We start from the raw sequence: 21,277 nt of genomic DNA, 5'->3' as shown, positions 1-21,277 counted from the left end.
ACCGGTTCCTTCCAGGCGCCGAGCGGGGACCTCTCCGGGATATCACAGGCATCGGTCCACAGGTGCATCAGGGCCGTCACCGACGCCTTGTACGCCATCGCGGACAGGTACATTCAATTCCCCGAGGACCGAGCACAGCAGGAAGCACGGGCACGTGGATTCGCCAAGGTGGCCGGGATACCGATGGTCCAGGGTGTCATCGATGGTGTGCACGTCCCCATTCGCCCGCCTGCAGACAGCAGGGACGTGTTCATGAACAGGAAGGGCGCGTACTCCATGAACATTCAGGTGGTGTGCGACCCCCACATGAAGATCATGCACGTGTGTGCAAAGTACCCCGGCAGTGTGCATAACGCCTACATTCTGGCACAGTCGTTCATCCCCGCAATGTTCGATGGATGCCCCCCCCCCGGCTGAGGGGCTGGTTGCTGGGCGACAAGGGCTATCCATTGAGGTCATGGCTGCTGACGCCAATACGGAGGCCTCACACCAACGCGGAGAGCCTATACAACGAGGCACATGCAGCAACCAGGGGTGTGGTGGAGCGGTGCTTCGGGCTGTTGAAGATGCGCTTCAGATGCCTGGACCGATCAGGAGGGGCCCTGTATCGGGTCGGTCGCATAGTTATGGTCTGCTGTGCGCTGCACAACATTGCCATGCAGAAGGAGATGACCTGGTGGAGGAGCCGGAGGGAGGACCCGACAGCAACGGAGCCAACGCAAACGAGGGGGATGGGGAAGAGGAGGATGCGGAGGATGAGGATGATGGGGCGCATCGGGGTGGGGGAGGGGCGCAGGACGCAGACACTGCCTGGCAGCTCGTTACGCCCAGGAGGCTGCGTGACGGCACCACCGGGGACAGCGGGCACGCGACGCATTGGTGGCCGCACGGTTCACGCACTACGGGAGTGGGATTCGCTGAACACTGCCACTTGCACCGTCACTCCTGTACACGGGCACCACACAGCACCCACCACCTTCCCCCCCCCCCCTCCCACCCCCCGCACCGCGTTCACGGCAACAATTCCACATCACCTTACCACTGCGGCACTACGGGATTGCACAACAGTGATGATTGGGTAAGCGGGTGTGAACTGTGCCATGTTGAATGATGACAGCCCGCTCTGCGATGAACTGTGTGCTCAGATTCGCCAGCCAAGGTCTGACTCATGGCTATAGCTGAACCATGCACTCCGGTGCTCACAGCCTTCGTGACGGATATTTCACCACATGCCCGTGGGGTGGCTGGCGTCGGTGTACCGAGGACAACGGTGTCCGATTATGGGGGGCGGGGGGGGAAGGGTCAGCACATCCGGAACAGACCTTGAACGGCTCGTATACCATGACGCCAATCGGGCACCCTCCCGAGCCCCCTGGCACCGGACATTGCACACAGTCTTACAAGTCAAATTTAACAGTGCGTTTATTCATGTGGTGAACATAGGTGCCCTACCCACTACAACTAGACTGTGCCCTGCACCTGTGCCAACGTCTTACGTGCCTAACGACTTTGCCTTACGGGCCCTACCACTACGTCTAGGTGTGTTCCCAGATGGTACAGCAGGAGTGGAGGTGGACTGCTGTGAATCACGCCCTTCGACATGGCTCCCCTTCGGCACACGCTTCCTGGGGCGGCCCGGCTTCGATGGGCCAGGCTGCTCTGCGGGTGTGCTGGATGGCGTGGTGCCACCCTGACTTGCCCGCTCCCCACCAGATGCGCCAGGGATGGAACGGGGGGAGGCCGAGTGTACCGGGACGTCCCTTGGTGGAGCTACCGGGACGGGCCCCAGAACCTCCTCCTCCCTCGGGGAGCCCGGTGGCCCCCGCGGGGGCCTCACTGTGGGACGGAGATGCGCTCGGAGACATGCCTCGTCGCACCCCCGACACCTGGCGCTGCCAGTCCTGGAGGCCTGCAGCGGTATCGACAACGGTCCGAATTTTCGCCGAGACGGGGCCCAGGGAGTGCCACATTCCTGCCAAGGTCCGTGCGATCTCGTCCTGTGAGTGCGCGACGCCATCCATCACATGCGCCAGGTGGTCAATGCTCTCTGCGACCGACTGCTGGGACTGAGCCATCGCTTGCTGGGACCGGGCCATGGCATGGTGAGACTCAGCCAGGGCCCGGAGAGCGGCGGCAATGTCGTGTTGGCTCTGGCGCATGGTTACCTGCAAGAGGGCAGCCCGCTCCTGGGCCATGGATGACGCGTGCACGTGAAGCCCAACGCCTTGCAGAACCTGACCCATGGCCAAAACCCCTTCACCCATTGCCTCCACCGCGGACGCCACCCGTGCGGTGTCGGTCTGGGTGGCTGCGATGAGCGGCACCACTCCCTGCTACTGGACGCGGATAGACTCCTCCAGCTGCGTATGCAGGTCCTGGAAGATGGCCCTCATCCCGTTACTCAGTCCCTGGGTGTCCATACGCATCGGTTGTCCGGGTGGGTCAATTACATCCAGAAACCCGGGAACCGTCTGAGTGGCAGCTGGTTGCTGAGCCTGGGCTGCCCTTCGACCGTCCAGCCCCTCGGCTGCTCCAAACTCCACCTGCTGTACCGGATCGGCTGTGGGGTGCGCACCAGACCGTGACCCGGGAGCCTCATCACTTATATGCCCAAACGAGGTGAGTGTCTCTGCGATGGTGAACGGTGTGTGAGACAGCAGTGCCGCAAGCTCGAGGTCATCATCTGTACAGAAGTCTGGTGTGTATTGGGCCCCCTCATTGCCCGGCGCAAGCTCCATGCGGGCCATGTCGTCTTGAGTTCGATCCAGCGGGTGTGTGGCCGTGATGTGGGCTTCGGCATTACTGTCCACCCTGTGTCCCTGACTAATGTCTGTCCCGGAGGTCTCAGCGTCCCGGTCCTGTGTCCCAGACTGTGAGGTCTGCCCTCCTGTCCGACCAACTGCCAACCTCTGGCGTGCGTCCCTGGGTGCCGTTGCGGTGGATGGCGTTGCGCTGTTTCCTGGGCGAGACGTCCCTGAAGGTTCGGCGGATGGCCCTGGGGAACGTAAAAGATTCGGGGTTCGTTAGATACGGTGGTGGGTGCACAGTGTGAGGGGGGATGGGATCTGGGGTGCAGTGGCCAGAGTGTGAGGGGAGATGGGATCTGGGGTGCAGTGGCCAGAGTGTGAGGGGGGCGATGACGGGTTGGGGGTGGAGAGGACATGCAGGGTTCTCTCACTTGCTTCTGCGCCTCCGACCTGGCGTGGCGCGATCACCCGGGTGGCGGATCCACCAGCGAGGTCCAGGGCCCTCTGCTCGCGAAGAGTTAGGGGGTGCAGGACCGGAGAACCCCCTCCGGTTCTCATGCGCTCCCGCTGGTTATGCGCTGTCTTGTATTGGGGGGGCGGGGGGGGGTTGGATAAAGCATCACCATTAGGCGGGTATCATCAGGGCATGCAGATATTGACAACATTGTTGCTGGTTCAGGAGACAGCACGCCATGGGTTCGCTCCAGGGGGGTCCCGGGGCTCATGTGGGTCGAGTAGATAGTTGGGCACCGTGACCCCCCCAAACCCCCCTGACCCCCCCAACATCGCCCCTAATGTCCCAGTCCCCCCCAACACTCCCAAACCCCCCCCCAACCCCACTTCCCCCCCCCCCCCCCCCGTGCCGGGGGGGGGGGGGGGGGGGGGAGCCTGGGGGCACCCTCACGGCACTTACCCTGGCAGCCCGGCTGAGGTCGTGCAGCTTCTTGCGGCACTGCTCCCTGTCCGGGGGGTCTGCCCCACAGCACTGACTGCAGTGCCCACCTCCCACCAGCCGCGCCTCACCGCGCTGGATGGCTGGCGATGCCTACGTCTTCGGCAGAGGGTGTCCCGTCTCTGCTCCACCTCATCCACCATGGTGTCCAGGTCCGTATCCCGGAACCTTGGTGCGGCTCTTCGGGGCTCAGCCATCTCCTCTGTTCTCCTCCGGGTCCTCTGTGTGCGGATCGCGCAATGTACGACGCAGCGGTGCGTCATTCGGGCGTCGCACGGTGACGACGCGGCCTTCGCGGAACGCCCCCCCGAGGTTCTCGCGGCCCTGATCCTAGCCCTTTTTCGGGTCCTGAGTCGGTCGGGATCGGGGCCGTTCCGCCCCGTCGTGAACCTCGACGGCGTTCACGACGGCGCGGCCACTTTGGCGTGGGAGTGGAGAATCGCGCCCATGGTCTGCCGGTCGGGATTCTCACGCGGCGGCTGCGGACTCAGACCAGGGCCGTCTTGGTGGAGGGTGGAGGGATCGTGCACTGATCATGGGCGGCCGGGGGAGAGATCGGGCCGGCCCGATGCAGAGTCGCCATGCGCATATGCGGACCCGAACCAGAAGTCCGGGGGCCTGTATCCGCTGCTAAAGCTTTGTGAAGCTCTCCGGGTCCCTGCTAGCCCCCTGAAGGTAAGTGAATTGACTTTTATTTTGTGCAGGAAACTGGGGAGTGCTACGCCAACGTTTTTACACCGGCGTGGGGACATAGCCCCATTTTGGGAGAATCCAGCCCACTATCTTCTCAAGTCTATTCTAACACATCACTCCTCCTCCGCACTTACCTTGCAGGTCCAACCATCCTTCTCTTTTTATGCATTTTCGCACATCCCAATCTCTCCAACCGCCACAGTCGTCCTCACGCAATATCATGCCATTCCTCATAATCACCCTCACCATGACCTCTATCCATTTAATGAGCATGTACCATTACATGCACTCATGCATCTCTTCTTTCGCTCCTTGCAGTAGAAGAGAGCACCAAATACCAGGAAGAGGAAGAGTATCGAAAGGGAAAATAGCTTGCTACTGACAAGTGCAGAGGAGGCAGCATTGGAGACCAATAGAATTTTGTTGTGACTAGCCTGTGTAGGTGGAGAGGTAGGGAGCTTTTGGCTACATCATGGCAAAATTATATAAAAGTCAGCCACATGTCACATGACCTTCAATTATTTTAGCTTGATTTCAATAGTGAGTGAAATAAGGGGCCCGATTCTCCCAAAAAATTCTTGTAACCTCAAAAGAGTATAGGCCTAACTGCTCAATCTCGCTTCATAAGGCAAATCCTTCATCTCGGGATTCAATCTATCTTTGTTCATCCTGATCAGCTCCGTGATGCAGGACTCCATGCTCTAGGGGCTGTTCCCAGGGATGCATACTGAGACAAACATCAGCTGCTGCTGGTGGATGATCAATTCGATGAAAGACACTCTTTTGTCTGTCTGAAAGTTAATGGGGGCGATTCTCCGAGCCCCGCACCAGGCCGGAGAATCGCCGCAACCGCGCCACGACGCCGGCGTGCGATTCTCCGAGGTGCGGAGAATCGGCGCCAATTACGCCGGTGCGTTTGGCGCAGCGCCGGCCGCTGGAATCAGTGGGGCTGCCAATTCTTCGGCCCGAATGGGCCGAGCGGCTGCGCGGATACGCCAGAGTCCTGCCGGCGCCGTTCACCCCTGGTCGCTGGCGGTGGGAGCTCTGCACGAATGGTCGGGGGGTGGCCTGTTGGGGGGGGGGGAGGGGCACGTGGGGGGGGGGGGGCCTCCGATGGGGTCTGGGCAACGATCGGGGCCCACCGATCGGCGGGCCGGCCTCTCCCCCACCTACTTCCCTGCACGGCTGGCTCCTGAATACCGACGCCATGTTGAGTTGGGGTCGGCGCGCTAAAGAAGTCCCCCATGCATGCGCAGGTTGGCGGGGCCCAACTGCGCATACGCGGGTTGGCGCTGCGCCCATTTGGCACCGGGAAAGGAGGCTGGAGCGGCGTGAACCGCTCCAGCGCCGTGCTGGCCCCCTGTGGGGGACAGAATAGGTCATACCCGGGCCCGGTTTGCGCCGTCGTGAAACACGACGGCGCGAACACTTGGGCTCCATTTGGGAGAATCCAGTGAAAAGTGATGCCCGCAACCAAGTTTTACAGGCTGGCACATTCCAAAGCCCAGGACTACATGCTGAAGGATGTACGAAAGCTTGGGGCAGCAGCCAGAGGCGCAATGGGGAAAGGTCGCTGCCAAGACCTTACAGCCATAGTGCACTGAGGTGAGGGCAATTGTATAGAATCCTTCCATCTGTATGACAATGCCAAATGTACACATTGAATATTTGTGGCAAATATTAGATGCATCACAATTGTACTAAAGCACCCGAAAGAGCAACGTGATCTATGTCGACAACTCAAATGCCATGCACCTTTTGTAATGGCCATTTTAAAATGTCTGTAATGTTCTTCCAGATATTTTATGAATAAAGTATATTTTTGCAAAGCAACAGCCCAGGCCAGTGACAGTTGCAAACTGGGAGATCAGTCCGTGCTCAGTCCCAAGCTGATGATGTTGCTATATTTATGTGGTTATAAATATGGCAGCCAATATGGTCGCCTTTCTTAATCCTAATTATATGTATACTTTCAGAGTCGCCAGGTATCTCTTGATACCGCCACAAGGTTCAACCCGAATACCGATCAAAGAGCCAATACACCAGTTAGTTAGTTCAAAGTCAATGCTATTTATTTACACACAGTGAGATCTACTCATGCACGATAATACTACAAACTAAACTATCTCTATCACTAACACCTATACTTAACTTCGGGTCCCCACTTAGTTAGAGGAACAATGGCCGTTGTTCGGATCTGAGGCTGTTGGGTTCGAAGAGGTAACATGAGTACAGCTAAGGTCGTCCGTCTGGTAGCGAGCATTGACCTTGAACTTACTTGCTTCTGGTGATGCTGGTGGATGGGTCTCTCCGCTAGAGAGCCGAATCCAAGAGAGCGAATCTCTCGTGGGGGTTCCTTCTTATACTTGGAGGGGCTTCGCGTGCTTTTAGGCGGGCCTTAAACTTGGTCCCAATTAATTAGGCAGCTTCTCGATCATTGTTAGTGATATTAACCAATGAAGGGGTGGGTGCCCTGATGGCTGGGCGTGTCTTAGGTGGCCGTTGGCCTTGCCTTGTATGTGTCTTTCGGTTGGGGTACTAGGATGTCTGCGACAGTATTGGCTACCTGAGTGTTAGTCCTTTGTTCCTCGGAGATGGGCCATCAATATGTTAATCGACCCTGAGTTTCGATTCCGTCTGCTGACTGCTTCCCAAATATACATTCAGGCTCTGTGCCTGCTTGTTGTCTAGTATTGTCCACATTTCCCTACATTCTCTGTGAACGTCCATTTTGTGTTCTGGAAGTGGCCAACCCAGATGGCTACAAAGATAAGTCCCTGGAGTCATCAGGAATACAGCAGCAAATGCTGCAGCTGAAGCAGGAGATAAAAAGGATCATCTGGTGGCTCATCTAAAGGCCATGTGCACAAAGTATAGATGATGGACAGAGAGAGACAGAAGAGCAAATATGTAGACAAATTTCAGAGAAGCGAAAAGTACTAGGGTGGTGATAGTGGGGGATTTCAACTTTCCCAATATTAATTGGGGTAGTCTCAGTGTGAAAGGTTTAGAGGAAGCGGAATTCTTACATCGCATCCAGAAGAACTTTTTAAGCCAAAGATGTCCACATGCTAAATGTCTCTTAGTGTCCAAAATGTGTTACTTAGGAGGGGCTATGGGGATAGGGTGGGGGGAGTGGGACAAAGAAGGGTGCACTTTCAGAGGGTGGTGCATACTTGATGGGCCCAATGTCCTCCTTCTGCACAGTAGGAATTCTATGGTTCTATGGAGGCCCTTCACAGAGTAAACTCCACGTCCTCCTATGTACAGCTCAGTCTGGTCCAGCTGAAGGTGATGCATAGGTCTCATCTAACAAAGGCTCGGATGAGTGGTTTGTTTCTGAAGGAGGAAGACAAGTGTGAGCTACGTTTAAGAGGACCGGCAAATCACACCCATATGTCCTGGTCGTGTACCAAGCCGGTAAGTTTTTGGCTCTCTGTCTTTGACACCATACCAGCAATTCTTGACATTCATTTGGAGCCTTGTCCTTTGGTGGCCATTTTTGGGGTGTCGCCAGGGTTGCAGACATGGGTGAAGGTGGCTGTCCTCACCTTTGCCTCGTATATAGCCCGGAGTTGAGTCCTGCTGGGATGGAGGTCTTCTGCTCTGCCCAATGCCTCGGTGAGTGACCTTGTGGAATTTTTTCATCCGGACTAGATCAAGTACACTGCGGCAGGTCAGTTAATGGGTCATACCTGAGATGGCAGCCATTAATTTCCTTCTTTGAAAAGTTAGTCACTGTCAGCTATTGGAGGGGGGTTCATTTATTGGTGGGGAGAGGGTGTTTTTCTTTTGGATGGGATTTATATGGTTGGTTGGGTTTTTGCTATATTATATGTGTAATATCTGTCCTTTCTGTTGTTTGTTATAAATTTGTTATGAATGGAAAATCTTCAATAAAAATATTTTTTTAAAGTATCACCCATAGGGATGACAGAAAATATAATACTGGAACTGCCATAACAGCTATAATATTGAAGGGAGTATAATATATATATTTTAAATGTACAGCGTATAAACAAAACATATAAACACAAGAAGGAATTAGATATAGCTCTTGGATTTGGATTTGAATTCATTGTGATGTGTATTGAGGTACAGTGAAACGTACAGTCCCGACAGATCGTTCCATACATGGAAAACAAAGGACACATGATAAATACACAAAGTAAATATATAGACATAGACATCGGATGAAGCATACAGAGTGTAGTGCTACTCAGTAGAGAAGATTGCTGGGGAGATCAATTCCGTCGATACGAGGGTCAATCAGGAGTCCGGTAACAGCGGGCATGAAGCTGGTTTTGAATCTGTTCGTGTGTGATCTCAGAATTTTGTATCTCCTGTCCAATGGAAGAGGTTAGACGAGAGAAAAACCCGGGTGGGAGGAGTCTTTGATTATGCTGCCCGCTTTCCCAAGGCAGCGGGAGCTGTAGACAGAGTCAATGGATAGGAGGCGGGTTTGTGTGATGGTCTGGGCTGTGCTCACGACTTAGGGCTAAAGGGATCAAAGGATATGGGGAGAAAACGGGAACAGATTACTGAGTTACATGATCAGCCATAATCATAATGAATGGTTCAGCAGGCTCGAAGGACTGAATGGTTTACTCTTGCTCATATTTTCTATGTTTCTATGTTTAAATAATCGGTTACATTACCGGAATAATGCCTTCAGATTTTCTGGCAGTTCTGTACGTCCTGCATAACCTGGATTCATTGTAATGAAAATGCCAACAGTCGAGATGAGAACAATAATTTCTCCCAGAAAATTAAATGTAAGTTTCTTGTCACGTATTGCATCTTGAATACATTTCACCTGCAATAATATTGATAGAATATAATTAAAACCATTACATTTCTAAAGTTGTATCAACTTTCAAAAGAACACCTTTTGTTTTAACGCAAAAGCAAAATACTGTAGAAACTGGAAATTTGAAATGGGAAATGCTGGAAATGCTCACCAGGCAGCATCTGTGCAGAGAAACACGGTTTACATTTCATCAAGGTCATCAGCCTAAAATGTTTCTATGTTCTATGTTCTATGTTTTGATGATCTTGATGAAATGTTAATGACCTGAAATGCTAGTTTCCATTTTAAACATTTTATAATTTATTCAGCCATCTTTTTATTTGCATCAATCAAAGATGTTTGTGCCCCTGAGCTCCATATTTCAATGAAAATATCGTAGAAATGTCGTAATAATAAATGACACCAAATTATTACTGAATTTAAGACAACTTTATTTTCTGCACCGGTACCGAAAGATCCCATATAAAGCAGACGGAAGCTTCATTAAGCTCTTCCTGTGGCCTACTTGCAGGTCCAAAAAGGATTGCAATGCAATGGTTAAATTAGAAGGTGAGATTACACAAACTAGGACTGGAATTTTACAAGGCCTTTTGGATGGCCTGGAAAGTGGGAGGGCAACCAAAATGGTACAGGAAGATGTCAGGGAGAAAGGGGGTGCGAGGGCAGCAGGAGTGGATGGGGAAGGGGAGGTGGTGTGAGTGCAAGTTCAAAGCCTTCCCACCGCCATGTCATTTTTCCAGTAGTGGGAAATTTGACAGACAAATCCAATCCAACATGAGAAACTTAAGAGCCTGTTCCAGCTACATGGACACATTGGGCGGGATTGTCTGATCCTGGGGCTGAGTGTTGACGGCGTCGTAAATGCAGGAGCATTGTACGACGGCGTCAACAGGCCCCTAGGAGCAATGATTCTGCGCCGCACAGGGCAGCACTGCACTGGAGAGCCTCACGCTGCTCCAGCTGCCAATCCGGGTGTCATAACGGGCGCCGCGGGTCCGCGCATGCGCACTACAGCCGGCACGAGTTTGAGCATGCTTGCTCCAGCCGGCGCGAGTTCGCGCATGCGCGTGGGTTGCCTTCTCCGCTCCGGTCCTGACGCAACATGATGGAGAGGGACAGGGGCCCGGCGCGGAGGAACATAGGCCCCCACCAGACAAGCCCGCCCACTGATCGGTCGGCTCCAGTCATCTGTGGAGGCCCCCCTCGGGGTCGTATCCGCCCTTCTCCCCACCAGGCCGCCCCCGCAACATGAATGCCGAAGTCCCGCTGGGTAGGACCATATGCGAACGGCGCCGGCGGGACTCGGCCTAACTCGACAGGCACTCGGCCCATCGCGGTGGGAGAATCGCCGGGGGTGGCTGCGTTGAGCGTCCCCCGACCGGCGCCGCGCCAGCGCCAATGGCGCTGATTTTCTGGTCACCGGAGAATTGGCAGACCGGCGTCGGGACGGCGTCGCGTAGATCGCGCCTCACCCCCCCCCCCCCCGGTGATTCTCCGACCCGGCATGGGGTCGGAGAATCCCCCCCATTGTACCTCCCAGCAGGTTTTGAGGGCATCTCTCCTTATTAAGCACTCCATGCCAAAGTGGCAGCAAGAGCCAGCCCTGTGGCAATGATAATAGGCTTGTGCCTCATGACATCCCCTTCCTCCAATCTACCCACCTATTGAACACTAAGGCCTGCCTGCGTCCCCGAACCGGTTTACCTCTGAGGGAGTCTCAGCCATTGAGGTGACTTCTCTTTACAACAGCAGCCTCAGTTGGCGCAAGAGGCATAATCTAAAAATTATAGCGTGAATTTTCAGGAGTAAAATTAGGAAAACAAATCTGTTATGGGCCAGGGTTTACAGAACACCAAAGTGTAGCATGGAGTTCACCTGACCCACAACTTTTAATAGATTGTGGTATGGGGTGCACACGGCCCACTCTACAGGTGTGGTGTAGCAGAAATGGAAAAGTATTTTGTCAAGCAAAACAATGTTTATACTATGAACTCAAGTTAACCTTTTTAAAACATACAGTGAACATCTTAGCAACCATTAATTCAAATACAACCCCCAAAGAATACCACACAAAGAAATCCTTAAGCTGTCCTTTTAACATCCATAAGACTAAAAAAATTTTTTAAACAGAAGAAAATCAGGTTAAAGTCACTGCTGAGAGCAGTTATTAGTTTTAAATCACCAAAGGATCGATTTACAGTCTTTAGATTACAGAGAGAGAGACTAACACCCCTTCTGGCTGTGACTGCAGCTATCCAGCTCTGAAAACGAAACTAAAACACACCCTGCAGCAAACAGCCTAAAATGAAAGTAAAAAAGCTGACAGACAGCCCAGCTCCACCCACACTCTGACTTCACTGATAAACACCCATTTCTTAAAGGTACATTTCTTAAACACCCATTTCTTAAAGGTACTCTCACATGACACCTCCGCCAAGGAAAAAAAAAACCATCAACTTCAAGATGGTTTCATTTTTCACCTTTTCACTATCCTTTAAGAAATGCACACAGTAAATATACTTTTTCGTTTCAAAAAAACAACACACGCAAACAGGTATAATGATATAGTCCATTTTTTTTTGTTCTTCTTCCTCCAACTGAAATCCTTCTCGATTGACAGTCTCTTTGAACACGAAGGTCTCTGCACGATCCATCTATTTCTCATAGATTGTCATTGATTATCATAGAATTTACAGTGCAGAAGGAGGCCATTCAGCCCATCGAGTCTGCACCGGCTCTTGGAAAGAGCACCCTACCCAAGGTCAACACCTCCACCCTATCCCCATAAGCCAGTAACCCCACCCAACACTAAGGGCAATTTTGAACACTAAGGGCAATCTACCTAACCTGCACATCTTTGGACTGTGGGAGGAAACTGGAGCACCCTGAGGAAACCCACGCAGACACGGGGAGGATGTGCAGACTCCGCACAGACAGTGACCCAAGCCGGAATCGAACCTGGGACCCTGGAGCTGTAAAACAATTGTGCTATCCACAATGCTACCGTGCTGCCCACATTCTCTACGCCTCGGCATTGCTCTTGTTACCACTGGTAACAATACTAAAACATTCTCTCCACTGGCAAAACTAAGAACTTTGGATTTCTTGTCCGCTACCCGTTTCATCACATTTCGTGCAACTTTTAAATGTTACCTAGCCAATTCACCTGCTCTATTTAATCGTTCCCTAAAATTTGACATGTAATCCAATAATGTAAGTTCCGATTTCGCACTCACCAATTTTTCCTGAATCAATTTAAGTGGTCACCGTACCTCATGACCAAAAATTAGTTCAGAAGGACTAAATTTGGTTGATTCATTAGCTGCATCCCTAATTGCAAACAGTACGAATGGAATTCCTTTATCCCAATCCTCTGGATAATCGTGACAATAAGCCCTCAACATTGTCTTTAATGTCTGATGCCACCGTTCTAACGCTCCCTGCGATTCTGGATAGTACGCAGTTGATTTAAATTGTTTTATTCCTAAGCTATCCATAACTTCTTTGAATAACCTTGAGGTTACAGGAGCAGCCCTTTGGATTTCGGCGGCAGCGGTGCGCAGGGGCCTTCTGGGAGGTGAGTAGTGTGTTTAAAAACCTTACCTTTACAGGAGCAGCCCTTTGGATTTCGGCGGCAGCGGTGCGCAGGGGCCTTCTTGGAGGTGAGTAGTGAGTTTAAAACCACTTACCTTTACAGGAGCAGCCCTTTGGATTTCGGCGGCAGCGGTGCGCAGGGGCCTTCTGGGAGGTGAGTAGTGTGTTTAAAAACCTTACCTTTACAGGAGCAGCCCTTTGGATTTCGGCGGCAGCGGTGCGCAGGGGCCTTCTGGGAGGTGAGTAGTGTGTTTAAAAACCTTACCTTTACAGGAGCAGCCCTTTGGATTTCGGCGGCAGCGGTGCGCAGGGGCCTTCTGGGAGGTGAGTAGTGTGTTTAAAAACCTTACCTTTACAGGAGCAGCCCTTTGGATTTCGGCGGCAGCGGTGCGCAGGGGCCTTCTGGGAGGTGAGTAGTGTGTTTAAAAACCTTACCTTTACAGGAGCAGCCCTTTGGATTTCGGCGGGAACCGGAAGTTCGACCTCTGGCAAGTTCCCCCCCCCCCCCCCCCAACCAATAAATTCTGGTGGAGAGGAAACCCGAGACACTACACGTGTAGTGTCTCCCACCCACCCTCCTCCTCTAACCTAATAATAAGACCCATTGGTGTAAGGTAAGTGCCATATTATATTATTATATTATTAGCATTGTGCAGGTCAAGGATTGGAGGTGGAGGAGCAGTCTCTGTCAGCGAGAGAACCTGAGAACATCTCAGAAGGTAAGCAAGTGATTTTTACTTTTATACCTTTTTTTTCACAGAAAAGCTGTGACCTGAGTGGCTGGTTGGGATTCTAAACTAAATTTTTTTGAGTATTTGGGAACTAATTAAACATAATAACTTAATTATAATTTAGAGGATATCTAAGCCAGAGATCGGAGAATATTATAGTTAGCTATCGCATTTCTATTAGAAATCTAGTGCTATGAAACAGATAGTTGACAGTAACTTTGTAATTTAAAAAAAAAAGTATTTATAAAAAAAAAAAAAGACAAATTTTAATTTTAATTAATTGACGCAATGTCAGTTAGAGGGGTGCTGTGCTCTGACTGTGAGATGTGGCAGGTCCGGGAGGCTTCCAGCGTCCCAGATGGCTTCATCTGCAGAAAGTGCACCCAACTGCAGCTCCTCACAGACCGCATGGTTCGGTTGGAGCAGCAATTGGATGCACTTAGGAGCATGCAGGTGGCGGAAAGCGTCATAGATCGCAGTTATGTAAGTGTGGTCACACCCAAGGTGCAGGCAGAGAAATGGGTGACCACCAGAAAGGGCAGGCAGTCAGTGCAGGAATCCCCTGTGGTTGTCCCCCTCTCAAACAGATATACCCCTTTGGATACTGTCGGGGGGGATAGCCTATCAGGGGAAAACAGCAGCAGCCAGAGCAGTGGCACCACGGCTGGCTCTGATGTTCAGAAGGGAGGGTCAAAGCGCAGAAGAGTAATAGTTATAGGGGACTCTATAGTCAGGGGCACAGATAGGCGCTTCTGTGGACGTGAAAGAGACTCCAGGATGGTATGTTGCCTCCCTGGTGCCAGGGTCCAGGATGTCTCCGAACAGGTAGAGGGAATCCTGAAGGGGGAGGGCAAACAGGCAGAGGTCGTTGTACATATTGGTACTAACGACATAGGCAGGAAGGGGCATGAGGTCCTGCAGCAGGAGTTCAGGGAGCTAGGCAGAAAGTTAAAAGACAGGACCTCGAGGGTTGTAATCTCGGGATTGCTCCCTGTGCCACGTGCCAGTGAGGCTAGAAATAGGAAGATAGAGCAGACAAACACGTGGCTAAACAGCTGGTGTAGGAGGGAGGGTTTCTGTTATCTGGACCACTGGGAGCTCTTCCGGGGCAGGTGTGACCTGTATAAGATGGACGGGTTGCATCTAAACCGGAGAGGCATAAATATCCTGGCCGCGAGGTTTGCTAGTGTCACACGGGAGGGTTTAAACTAGTATGGCAGGGGGGTGGGCACGGGAGCAATAGGTCAGAAGGTGAGAGCATTGAGGGAGAACTAGGGAATAGGGACAGTGTGGCTCTGAGGCAGAGCAGACTGGGAGAAGTTGCTGAACACAGCGGGTCTGGTGGCCTGAAGTGCATATGTTTTAATGCAAGGAGCATTACGGGTAAGGCAGATGAACTTAGAGCTTGGATTAATACTTGGAACTATGATGTTGTTGCCATTACAGAGACCTGGTTGAGGGAAGGGCAGGATTGGCAGCTAAACGTTCCAGGATTTAGATGTTTCAGGCGGGATAGAGGGGGATGTAAAAGGGGAGGCGGAGTTGCGCTACTTGTTCAGGAGAGTATCACAGCTATACAGCGAGAGGACACCTCAGAGGGCAGTGAGGCTATATGGGTAGAGATCAGGAATAAGAAGGGTGCAGTCACAATGTTGGGGGTATACTACAGGCCTCCCAACAGCCAGCGGGAGATAGAGGAGCAGATAGGTAGACAGATTTTGGAAAAGAGTAAAAACAACAGGGTTGTGGTGATGGGAGACTTCAACTTCCCCAATATTGACTGGGACTCACTTAGTGCCAGGGGCTTAGACGGGGCAGAGTTTGTAAGGAGCATCCAGGAGGGCTTCTTAAAACAATATGTAAACAGTCCAACTAGGGAAGGGGCGGTACTGGACCTGGTATTGGGGAATGAGCCCGGCCAGGTGGTAGATGTTTCAGTAGGGGAGCATTTCGGTAACAGTGACCACAATTCAGTAAGTTTTAAAGTACTGGTGGACAAGGATAAGAGTGGTCCGAGGATGAATGTGCTAAATTGGGGGAAGGCTAATTATAACAATATTAGGCGGGAACTGAAGAACATAGATTGGGGGCGGATGTTTGAGGGCAAATCAACATCTGACATGTGGGAGGCTTTCAAGTGTCAGTTGAAAGGAATACAGGACAGGCATGTTCCTGTGAGGAAGAAAGATAAATACGGCAATTTTCGGGAACCTTGGATGACGAGTGATATTGTAGGCCTCGTCAAAAAGAAAAAGGAGGCATTTGTCAGGGCTAAAAGGCTGGGAACAGACGAAGCCTGTGTGGCATATAAGGAAAGTAGGAAGGAACTTAAGCAAGGAGTCAGGAGGGCTAGAAGGGGTCATGAAAAGTCATTGGCAAATAGGGTTAAGGAAAATCCCAAGGCTTTTTACACTTACATAAAAAGCAAGAGGGTAGCCAGGGAAAGGGTTGGCCCACTGAAGGATAGGCAAGGGAATCTATGTGTGGAGCCAGAGGAAATGGGCGAGGTACTAAATGAATACTTTGCATCAGTATTCACCAAAGAGAAGGAATTGGTAGATGTTGAGTCTGGAGAAGGGGGTGTAGATAGCCTGGGTCACATTGTGATCCAAAAAGACGAGGTGTTGGGTGTCTTAAAAAATATTAAGGTAGATAAGTCCCCAGGGCCGGATGGGATCTACCCCAGAATACTGAAGGAGGCTGGAGAGGAAATTGCTGAGGCCTTGACAGAAATCTTTGGATCCTCGCTGTCTTCAGGGGATGTCCCGGAGGACTGGAGAATAGCCAATGTTGTTCCTCTGTTTAAGAAGGGTGGCAGGGATAATCCCGGGAACTACAGGCCGGTGAGCCTTACTTCAGTGGTAGGGAAATTACTGGAGAGAATTCTTCGAGACAGGATCTACTCCCATTTGGAAGCAAATGGACGTATTAGTGAGAGGCAGCACGGTTTTGTGAAGGGGAGGTCGTGTCTCACTAACTTGATAGAGTTTTTCGAGGAGGTCACTAAGATGATTGATGCAGGTAGGGCAGTAGATGTTGTCTATATGGACTTCAGTAAGGCCTTTGACAAGGTCCCTCATGGTAGACTAGTACAAAAGGTGAAGTCACACGGGATCAGGGGTGAACTGGCAAGGTGGATACAGAACTGGCTAGGCCATAGAAGGCAGAGGGTAGCAATGGAGGGATGCTTTTCTAATTGGAGGGCTGTGACCAGTGGTGTTCCACAGGGATCAGTGCTGGGACCTTTGCTCTTTGTAGTATATATAAATGATTTGGAGGAAAATGTAACTGGTCTGATTAGTAAGTTTGCAGACGACACAAAGGTTGGTGGAATTGCGGATAGCGATGAGGACTGTCTGAGGATACAGCAGGATTTAGATTGTCTGGAGACTTGGGCGGAGAGATGGCAGATGGAGTTTAACCTGGACAAATGTGAGGTAATGCATTTTGGAAGGGCTAATGCAGGTAGGGAATATACAGTGAATGGTAGAACCCTCAAGAGTATTGAAAGTCAAAGAGATCTAGGAGTACAGGTCCACAGATCACTGAAAGGGGCTACACAGGTGGAGAAGGTAGTCAAGAAGGCATACGGCATGCTTGCCTTCATTGGCCGGGGCATTGAGTATAAGAATTGGCAAGTCATGTTGCAGCTGTATAGAACCTTAGTTAGGCCACACTTGGAGTATAGTGTTCAATTCTGGTCGCCACACTACCAGAAGGATGTGGAGGCTTTAGAGAGGATGCAGAAGAGATTTACCAGAATGTTGCCTGGTATGGAGGGCATAAGCTATGAGGAGCGATTGAATAAACTCGGTTTGTTCTCACTGGAACGAAGGAGGTTGAGGGGCGACCTGATAGAGGTATACAAAATTATGAGGGGCATAGACAGAGTGGATAGTCAGAGGCTTTTCCCCAGGGTAGAGGGGTCAATTACTAGGGGGCATAGGTTTAAGGTGAGAGGGGCAAAGTTTAGAGTAGATGTACGAGGCAAGTTTTTTACGCAGAGGGTAGTGGGTGCCTGGAACTCACTACCGGAGGAGGTAGTGGAGGCAGGGACGATAGGGACATTTAAGGGGCATCTTGACAAATATATGAATAGGATGGGAATAGAAGGATACGGACCCAGGAAGTGTAGAAGATTGTAGTTTAGTCGGGCAGTATGGTCGGCACGGGCTTGGAGGGCCGAAGGGCCTGTTCCTGTGCTGTACATTTCTTTGTTCTTTGTTCTTTGTAATATTTGATCCTTACTCCGATTGTATTTCTGTGGGTAGTCCATATCTGGTAAAGAATTTAAGTAACTCCTCCACAATCTTTTTAGCTGTAATATTACGTACTGGAATGGCCTCTGGAAACCTAGTAGACACATCCATTAGAGTCAAAAGATATTGATTCCCACTTTTTGTTTTAGGAAGCGGGCCTAGGCAATCAATTAGGACCCTTGTAAAAGGTTCCTGAAATGCTGGAATGGGTATTAAGGATGCTGGTTTTATCACTGCTTGAGGTTTCCCTATCACTTGACATGTGTGACATGATTGACAAAATTTAACTACATCTTTATGTAGCCCAGACCAATAAAAATGTTTCTGCATGTTAGCTTGAGTTTTCCTTATTCCCAAATGACCTCCCACTGGTACCTCATGTGCAACTCGCAACATCCCCTTTCTATACCCTACCTGCAAAACTACTTGATGAACTTCTGCCCACTTTTCATCCACCTGCACGGTAGCATAGTGGTTTGCACAATTGCTTCACAGCTCCAGGGTCCCAGGTTCAATTCCCGGCTTGGGTCGCTGCCTGTGCGGAGTCTGCACGTTCTCCCCGTGTGTGCATGGGTTTCCTCCGGGTGCTCCGGTTTCCTCCCACGGTCCAAAGGTGTGAAGGTTAGGTAGATTGTCCATGTTAAATTGCCCTTAGTGTCCAAAATTGCCCTTCGTGATGGGTGGGGCTACTGGGTTATGGGGTATCTTGTTTGCCCACACAAAATACATGATGCTCCTACCTACCCGCTTAAAAAAGGCCTTGGTAATCATAATAGGAAGGCACTGGAACACAAAAAGAAACCTCGGGAGGACCATCATTTTAATCGACTGTACCCTGCCCGCTAGCGAGAGTGGCAACACATCCCATCTTTTGAAGTCCTCCTCCATCTGCCCCACCAGCTGCGTCAAATTAAGTTTGTGCAGGGCCCCCCAGCTCCTAGCTACCTGGATCCCCAAGTACCGAAAGCTCCTTTCTGCCCTCCTCAACGGTAGGTCGTCTATCCCTCTTCCTTGGTCCCCTGGATGCACCACAAAGAGCTCACTTTTCCCTACATTGAGCTTATAGCCCGAGAAGTCCCCAAACTCACTTAGGATCCGCATGACCTCCACCATCCCCTCCACTGGATCTGCCACATACAGCAACAGGTCGTCCGCATACAGCGACACCCAATGCTCCTCTGCCCCTCGATCCACCCCCCTCCATTTCCTGGACTCCCTTAATGCCATGGCCAAAGGCTCAATTGCTAATGCAAACAACAGGGGGGACAGGGGGCACCCCTGCCTCGTCCCTCGATACAGCCGAAAATACTCCGACCTCCGCCGATTCGTAGCCACACTCGCCACCGGGGCTCTATAAAGGTGCTTAACCCAACTGATAAACCCCTCCCCAAACCCAAACCTCCGCAACACTTCACAGAGATACTCACACTCCACCCGGTTAAAGGCCTCCGCGTCCATAGCTGCCACTATCTCCGCCTCTCCCTCCACCGATGGCATCATAATCACGTTTAGGGGCCTCCACACATTGGTGTTTAGCTGCCTGCCCTTTACAAATCCCGTCTGGTCCTCATGAATCACCCCTGGGACACAGTCATCAATTCTCGTAGCCAGCACTTTTGCCAGCAACTTAGCATTCACATTGAGGAGCGAAATCGGCCTCTACGACCCACATTGCAGTGGGTCCTTGTCCCGCTTCAGGATCAGAGAAATCAGCGCCCCGGACATTGTCGGGGGTTGGGTCCCCCCCTCCCTTGCCTCATTGAAAGTCCTCACTAGCAACGGGGCTAACAGGTCCGCATACTTCCTGTAAAACTCAACCGGGAACCCATCTGGCCCCGAGGCCTTCCCCGCCTGCATGCTCCCCAGTCCTTTGACCAGCTCCTCCAACCCAATTGGCGCCCCCAAACCAGCCACCTCCTGCTCCTCCACCCTCGGGAACCTCAGTTGATCTAGAAATCGTCGTATCCCCTCTTCCCCCGCTGGGGGCTGAGATCTGTACAGCTCCTCATAAAAGTCCTTAAATGCCTCATTTACTTTCACCTCACTCCGCACCGTAGTTCCCCTGCTATCCTTGACTCCACCTATCTCCCTCTCTGCCATCCTCTCACAGAGCTGATGTGCCAGCATCCGGCTCGCCTTCTCCACATACTCGTACGTCGCCCCCTGTGCTTTCCTCCACTGTGCCTCTGCCTTCCCTGTGGTCAACAGGTCGAATTCCGTCTGGAGACTTCGCTGCTCCCTAAGTAGTCCCTCCTCGGGGGCCTCTGCATATCTCCTGTCCACCCTTAGGATTTCCCCCACTAACCTCTCCCTTTCCCTGCCCTCTCTCTTCTCCCTGTGAGCCCTGATGGAGATTAACTCTCCCCTGACCAGTATGGGAGGCCTTCAGCGCCTCCCATACTACCCCCACCTGCACCTCCCTGTTGTCGTTGGCCTCCAAATACCTTTCAATGCACCCCCGCACCCTCCTGCACACCTCCTCATCTGCCAGTAATCCCACATCCAGACGCCACAGCGGGCATTGGTCCCTCTCCTCTCCTAACTCCAGCTCCACCCGGTGCGGGGCATGGTCTGAGATGGCTATGGCCGAGTACTCCGTTTCCTCCACTTTCGGGATCAGCGCCCTACTCAAAACAAAAAAATCTATCCGGGAGTAGGCTCTGTGTACATGAGAAAAAAAAGAAAATTCCCTGGCCAAGGGCCTAGCAAATCTCCACGGATCTACTCCCCCCATCTGGTCCATAAACCCCCTAAGCACCTTGGCTGCAGCAGGCCTCTTCCCTGTCTTGGATCTGGAGCGATCTAATGCTGGGTCCAACACCGTGTTGAAATCCCCCCCCATTATCAAGCTTCCTGCCTCCAGATCCGGAATCCGCCCCAACATGCGCTTCATAAATCCAGCATCATCCCAGTTCGGGGCGTATACGTTTACCAATACCACCCACGCCCCCTGCAACCTACCGCTCACCATCACGTATCGACCTCCATGGTCCACTACAATATTCTTGGCCTCAAACGACACCCGCTTCCCCACCAGTATTGCCACCCCTCTGTTCTTTGCATCCAGCCCCGAATGGAATACCTGTCCTACCCATCCCTTTCTTAACCTGACCTGGTCTGCCACCTTCAAATGTGTCTCCTGAAGCATGACCACGTCTGCCTTCAGTCCCTTTCAGTGCGCGAACACTCGGGCCCTCTTAACCGGCCCATTCAGGCCTCTCACGTTATCAGCCGGATTGGGCCTTGACCCCCCCACCCCTCCCCGCCGACTAGCCATCTCCTTTTCTAGGCCAGTCCCGTGCCCGCGCCTCCCGCACTCTCCAGTCCCCCAGACGGGGGACCCCCGCCCCGACCACCTCTTCTGTTTCCAGTTCCCCATCGGCCAATGCAGCAGCAACCCTATTTCCCCCCCACCCTCCCCCTCTAGATCCATATCTAGCTCTTTTGCTCCCCCCCATCACACTCCCGTAAGTCAGCTGACTCCTGCTGAC

The 21,277-nt window shown here is 51.9% G+C and overlaps 1 protein-coding gene across 1 annotated transcript in view; it reads right to left on the bottom strand.

Annotated features, from left to right (window-relative positions):
• Nucleotides 1-21,277, bottom strand: part of LOC140395604 (dynein axonemal heavy chain 17-like) — an 896,966-nt gene that overhangs the window by 396,393 nt on the left and 479,296 nt on the right. Inside the window, exon 38 of the mRNA XM_072483576.1 lies at nucleotides 9,051-9,208. Coding sequence (XP_072339677.1) covers nucleotides 9,051-9,208 — 158 coding nt within the window. The remainder of the gene's footprint in view (nucleotides 1-9,050; nucleotides 9,209-21,277) is intronic.

This window comes from Scyliorhinus torazame, chromosome 18 (genome assembly GCF_047496885.1).
Source record: "Scyliorhinus torazame isolate Kashiwa2021f chromosome 18, sScyTor2.1, whole genome shotgun sequence".
NCBI classification, from domain to species: Eukaryota; Metazoa; Chordata; class Chondrichthyes; order Carcharhiniformes; family Scyliorhinidae; genus Scyliorhinus; species Scyliorhinus torazame.
Note: the sequence above shows the minus strand (reverse complement) of the source record. Positions and strands in the feature narration are given on the sequence as shown.